Genomic DNA, 7089 nt, shown 5'->3' with positions numbered 1-7089 from the left:
ATAAACGACCGCCATTCCCCTGTGTACATGTGGGACTGTGTGGCAATCAAGTACGCACTGGCCTTACCATTCCTGTACATCATGTACGTAAACAACCGCCATTCCCCTGTGTACGTGTGGGACTGTGTGGCAATCAAGTACGCACTGGCCTTACCATTCCTGTACATCATGTACATAAACGACCGCCATTCCCCTGTGTACGTGTGGGACTGTGTGGCAATAAAGTACGCACTGGCCTTACCATTCCTGTACATCATGTACATAAACGACCGCCCTTCCCCTGTGTACGTGTGGGACTGTGTGGCAATCAAGTACGCACTGGCCTTACCATTCCTGTACATCATGTACATAAACGACCGCCATTCCCCTGTGTACGTGTGGGACTGTGTGGCAATAAAGTACGCACTGGCCTTACCATTCCTGTACATCATGTACATAAACGACCGCCATTCCCCTGTGTACGTGTGGGACCGTGTGGCAATCAAGTACACACTGGCCTTACCATTCATGTACATCATGTACATAAACGACCGCCATTCCCATGTGTACGTGTGGGACTGTGTGGCAATCAAGTACGCACTGGCCTTACCATTCCGGTACATCATGTACATGAACGACCGCCATGCCCCTGTGTACCTGTGGGACTGTGTGGCAATCAAGTACACACTGGCCTTACCATTCCTGTACATCATGTACATAAACGACTGCCATTCCCCTGTGTACCCGTGGGACTGTGTGGCAATCAAGTACGCACTGGCCTTACCATTCCTGTACATCATGTACATAAACGACTGCCATTCCCCTGTGTACCCGTGGGACTGTGTGGCAATCAAGTACGCACTGGCCTTACCATTCCTGTACATCATGTACGTAAACGGCCGCCATTCCCCTGTGTACGTGTGGGGCTGTGTGGCAATCAAGTACGCACTGGCCTTACCATTCCTGTACATCATGAACGTAAACGACCGCCATTCCCCTGTGTACGTGTGGGAATGTGTGGCAATCAAGTACGCACTGGCCTTACCATTCCTGTACATCATGTACATAAACGTAACGACTGCCATGCCCCTGTGTACGTGTGGGACTGTGTGGCAATCTAGTACGCACTGGTCTTACCATTCATGTACATCATGTACGTAAACGACCACCATTCCCCTGTGTACGTGTGGGACTGTGTGGCAATCAAGTACGCACTGGCCTTACCATTCCTGTACATCATGTACATGAACGACCGCCATGCCCCTGTGTACCTGTGGGACTGTGTGGCAATCAAGTACACACTGGCCTTACCATTCCTGTACATCATGTACATAAACGACTGCCATTCCCCTGTGTACGTGTGGGACTGTGTGGCAATCAAGTACGCACTGGCCTTACCATTCCTGTACATCATGAACGTAAACGACCGCCATTCCCCTGTGTACGTGTGGGACTGTGTGGCAATCAAGTACGCACTGGCCTTACCATTCCTGTACATCATGTACATAAACGACCGCCATTCCCCTGTGTACGTGTGGGACTGTGTGGCAATCAAGTACGCACTGGCCTTACCATTCCTGTACATCATGTACATAAACGTAACGACTGCCATGCCCCTGTGTACGTGTTAGACTGTGTGGCAATCTAGTACGCACTGGCCTTACCATTCCTGCACATCATGTACGTAAACGACCGCCATGCCCTGTGTACGTGTGGGACTGTGTGGCAATCAAGTACGCACTGGCCTTACCATTCCTGTACATCATGTACATAAACGACCGCCATTCCCCTGTGTACATGTGGGACTGTGTGGCAATCAAGTACGCACTGGCCTTACCATTCCTGTACATCATGTACATAAACGACCGCCATTCCCCTGTGTACGTGTGGGACTGTGTGGCAATAAAGTACGCACTGGCCTTACCATTCCTGTACATCATGTACATAAACGACCGCCATTCCCCTGTGTACGTGTGGGACCGTGTGGCAATCAAGTACACACTGGCCTTACCATTCATGTACATCATGTACATAAACGACCGCCATTCCCCTGTGTACGTGTGGGACTGTGTGGCAATCAAGTACGCACTGGCCTTACCATTCCGGTACATCATGTACATGAACGACCGCCATGCCCCTGTGTACCTGTGGGACTGTGTGGCAATCAAGTACACACTGGCCTTACCATTCCTGTACATCATGTACATAAACGACTGCCATTCCCCTGTGTACCCGTGGGACTGTGTGGCAATCAAGTACGCACTGGCCTTACCATTCCTGTACATCATGTACGTAAACGGCCGCCATTCCCCTGTGTACGTGTGGGGCTGTGTGGCAATCAAGTACGCACTGGCCTTACCATTCCTGTACATCATGAACGTAAACGACCGCCATTCCCCTGTGTACGTGTGGGAATGTGTGGCAATCAAGTACGCACTGGCCTTACCATTCCTGTACATCATGTACATAAACGACCGCCATTCCCCTGTGTACGTGTGGGACTGTGTGGCAATCAAGTACGCACTGGCCTTACCATTCCTGTACATCATGTACATAAACGTAACGACTGCCATGCCCCTGTGTACGTGTGGGACTGTGTGGCAATCTAGTACGCACTGGCCTTACCATTCCTGCACATCATGTACGTAAACGACCGCCATGCCCTGTGTACGTGTGGGACTGTGTGGCAATCAAGTACGCACTGGCCTTACCATTCCTGTACATCATGTACATAAACGACCGCCATTCCCCTGTGTACGTGTGGGACTGTGTGGCAATCAAGTACGCACTGGCCTTACCATTCCTGTACATCATGTACATAAACGACCGCCATTCCCCTGTGTACGTGTGGGACTGTGTGGCAATAAAGTACGCACTGGCCTTACCATTCCTGTACATCATGTACATAAACGACCGCCATTCCCCTGTGTACGTGTGGGACCGTGTGGCAATCAAGTACACACTGGCCTTACCATTCATGTACATCATGTACATAAACGACCGCCATTCCCCTGTGTACGTGTGGGACTGTGTGGCAATCAAGTACGCACTGGCCTTACCATTCCTGTACATCATGTACATAAACGACCGCCATTCCCCTGTGTACGTGTGGGACTGTGTGGCAATAAAGTACGCACTGGCCTTACCATTCCTGTACATCATGTACATAAACGACCGCCATTCCCCTGTGTACCTGTGGGACCGTGTGGCAATCAAGTACACACTGGTCTTACCATTCATGTACATCATGTACGTAAACGACCACCATTCCCTGTGTACGTGTGGGACTGTGTGGCAATCAAGTACGCACTGGCCTTACCATTCCTGTACATCATGTACATGAACGACCGCCATGCCCCTGTGTACCTGTGGGACTGTGTGGCAATCAAGTACACACTGGCCTTACCATTCCTGTACATCATGTACATAAACGACTGCCATTCCCCTGTGTACGTGTGGGACTGTGTGGCAATCAAGTACGCACTGGCCTTACCATTCCTTTACATCATGAACGTAAACGACCGCCATTCCCCTGTGTACGTGTGGGACTGTGTGGCAATCAAGTACGCACTGGCCTTACCATTCCTGTACATCATGTACATAAACGACCGCCATTCCCCTGTGTACGTGTGGGACTGTGTGGCAATCAAGTACGCACTGGCCTTACCATTCCTGTACATCATGTACGTAAACGGCCGCCATTCCCCTGTGTACGTGTGGGGCTGTGTGGCAATCAAGTACGCACTGGCTTTACCATTCCTGTACATCATGTACGTAAACGACTGCCATTCCCATGTGTACGTGTGGGGCTGTGTGGCAATCAAGTACGCACTGGCCTTACCATTCCTGTACATCATGTACGTAAACGACCGCCATTCACCTGTGTACGTGTGGGGCTGTGTGGCAATCGAGTACGCACTGGGCTTACCATACCTATACATCATGTACATAAACGACCGCCATTCCCTGTGTACGTGTGGGACTGTGTGGCAATCAAGTACGCACTGGCCTTACCATTCCTGTACATCATGTACATGAACGACCGCCATGCCCCTGTGTACCTGTGGGACTGTGTGGCAATCAAGTACGCACTGGCCTTACCATTCCTGTACATCATGTACATAAACGACTGCCATTCCCCTGTGTACGTGTGGGACTGTGTGGCAATCAAGTACACACTGGCCTTACCATTCCTGTACATCATGTACATAAACGACCGCCATTCCCTTGTGTACGTGTGGGACTGTGTGGCAATCTAGTACGCACTGGCCTTACCATGGCATTCCTGTACATCATGTACGTAAACGACCGCCATTCCCCTATGTACGTGTGGGACTGTGTGGCAATCTAGTTCGCACTGGCCTTACCATTCCTGTACATCATGTACGTAAACAACCGCCATTCCCCTGTGTACATGTGGGACTGTGTGGCAATCAAGTACGCACTGGCCTTACCATTCCTGTACATCATGTACATAAACGACCGCCATTCCCCTGTGTACGTGTGGGACTGTGTGGCAATCTAGTTCGCACTGGCCTTACCATTCCTGTACATCATGTACGTAAACAACCGCCATTCCCCTGTGTACGTGTGAGACTGTGTGGCAATCAAGTACACACTGGCCTTACCATTCCTGTACATCATGTACGTAAACGACTGTCATTCCCCTGTGTACCTGTGGGACTGTGTGGCAATCAAGTACACACTGGCCTTACCATTCATGTACATCATGTACGTAAACGACTGCCATTCCCCTGTGTACCTGTGGGACTGTGTGGCAATCAAGTACGCACTGGCCTTACCATTCCTGTACATCATGTACGTAAACGACTGCCATTCCCCTGTGTACGTATGGGACTGTGTGGCAATCAAGTACGCACTGGCCTTACCATTCATGTACGTCATGTACATAAACGACTGCCATTTCCCTATTGTAAGTGCCAAATCCAAGCTAGGTTACTGTGCTTGTGTTCACTGAAGGGTGTCAAGTGAATAGGTGACCAACCATATGGGTTATGCTAATGAGGGCATAGCTTGCTTGGGCTGTGGCTGGCAGTTGGATAGTTAGGCTTGTTGGGTAAGGACCTAGCAAGCACAAAAGGCTTACTTAGAAGCCTATAGAAGTGGTAGATGTACCAAGGCTTACTTAGAAGCCTATAGAAGTGGTAGATGTACCAAGGCTTACTTAGAAGCCTATAGAAGTGGTAGATGTACCAAGGCTTACTTAGAAGCCTAAGCTGGCCTAGCTATAGAAGTGGTAGATGTACCAAGGCTTACTTAGAAGCCTAAAGCTGTAGTACGGTAGTAATTGATATAGTGTATAGCTATAGCTGCACATGTTATCCAGGCATATCTTTGGTAAGCAATTGAGACTTATCTTATTATTATTATAGTTGTAATTATTTTGAACCAAGAATTATTTATATTGTACTGTTTTATCTATGACTTATTTAGATACTTATGTAAGGTCTATTATTATTGTATAGAATTATTTATGTTGTACTGTATGATAGATACCGTATATATTATTTGTAATCATTATTTATTTGTTATAGTAAATCGGATCAAGTCGGAGAACAATTAAATTCCGCATTTGCAAGAAACTTGTTTGTGCAGTTATAAAATTTACAAAGTTATATCCACGATGGCTGAAGCTGCTTCAGAGAAATCTGTTAGAGTAAAACGTAAGACCGAGAAGGGTGCAGAGTATGAAAAGGAACGAAAGCTGAAAGGAATCAAAGAGTTGTGGCGTCGTGTTAAATTTGTGTCAGAAGCGTTGAAAGCTTCTTTGAATAAGGAAGTTACAAGAGAAAATCTGATTAAGGTGCATCAAGATTGGTTAATGGTGTATGGTGAATTTATGTTCCTTCATGATGAAATTTGTGGCTTGCTGAACGAGGAAGAGAAAATAATGTATAATGAATGGTTTGAAGACAAAGATGTGTGGTTGGCAAACTTAAAAGCTAAAGTAGAGGATTGGTTTGCGGTGCTTGAGGTAGAGCAGTCTGCGGCGGTAAATTCTCATCGCTCCGCAAGCAGGAAATCAACTAACAGTTCAAAATCTTCTAAGCGATCACTAAGTGCTTTTGTGATGCAAGAAGAGCAAAAACATGCAGAGTTGCTAGCCAGGCAGAGGAGTCTCACAGAAAAGCAGAGAATTCAACAGGAAGAGTTCAAACTGAAACAAGAAGAGTTCAAACTGAAACAGGAAGAGTTCAAACTCAAACAGTTAAAAGAAGAAAACGCTTTAAAAGAAGAGATAGACGTCGCCGAAGCAAGATTGAATGTTGCAAGGGATTTCGCAAGCGGAAGTGGTTCTGGTAGCCACAAAAGTACGTCATCAATGGAAGGGTTTCTAGATAGTGCATACCGACGAAATGTGTTATCAATTGGTCCAGCGGATCCTGCTACTATTCCTGTATTAGATTTAGACCCATTGGATCCTGTTGTAGTCCCTGTTGTTCCTGGTGATGTAACACAAGCCTTTGCTCCAGCCGATCATGTTACAAATCCTGTGCTAACGTCAGTTGCTCCTGTGGTAGTTCCTGCTGTTCCCGTAAACATACCGGCAACCCAAAACTTTGCTCAAGCAGATCCTGCTCCTACTACAATTCCTAACTTAGCTTCGAACACAGTGACTCCTGTGGTAGTTCCTGTTACGTAAACTCATCTTTTTCAGCAAAACCGGCAGGGTTGTCAGGATTCTTTTTCTTCTAATAGAAAAGTTGGTTCTACTGATATGAACGAGGTGATAAGGACTATGCGGAAGCCACAAATGGAAATTAAGAAATTTGCAGGTGAATCCTTGGAATTCAAACGTTTTATAAGACAATTTAAGTCTAGAGTGGAACAGTTTTGTTCAGCAGATGAGAAATCCAATTGCTTCCGGAGAAGATGGAAACAAGCTCAATATTTGTCTGATCGTTTCTGGGAGAGATGGAAAAGTGAATATCTTCCGCTGTTACAAAGAAGACAAAAGTGGTTATCTCCAAAACAAGGATGGGTTTGTTCGGCAAGTAAAGGTAAAGACACATGCAAGTATCCTGACAAGGCCTGTGAGTAAACTATGTTTGCTGTTGGAGAATGATGATCCGGAAAAGTAAATCCGAG

The 7089-nt window shown here is 47.0% G+C and overlaps 1 protein-coding gene across 1 annotated transcript; it reads left to right on the top strand.

Moving 5' to 3' along the window:
* Nucleotides 1–4982: 4982 nt before the first annotated feature.
* On the top strand, nucleotides 4983–6643 carry LOC144835488 (uncharacterized). Its single transcript, XM_078690572.1, has 2 exons — nucleotides 4983–5337; nucleotides 5535–6643. Exon 2 carries the CDS (start codon nucleotides 5624–5626, stop codon nucleotides 6641–6643), a length of 1020 nt encoding a protein of 339 aa, XP_078546698.1. The 5' UTR covers nucleotides 4983–5337; nucleotides 5535–5623.
* The last annotated feature ends 446 nt before the right edge of the window (nucleotides 6644–7089 follow it).

The sequence above is a fragment of the Antedon bifida genome, chromosome 2 (genome assembly GCF_963402885.1).
Source record: "Antedon bifida chromosome 2, ecAntBifi1.1, whole genome shotgun sequence".
Taxonomy (NCBI): Eukaryota; Metazoa; Echinodermata; class Crinoidea; order Comatulida; family Antedonidae; genus Antedon; species Antedon bifida.
This window is presented reverse-complemented; position numbering and strand designations above follow the sequence as displayed.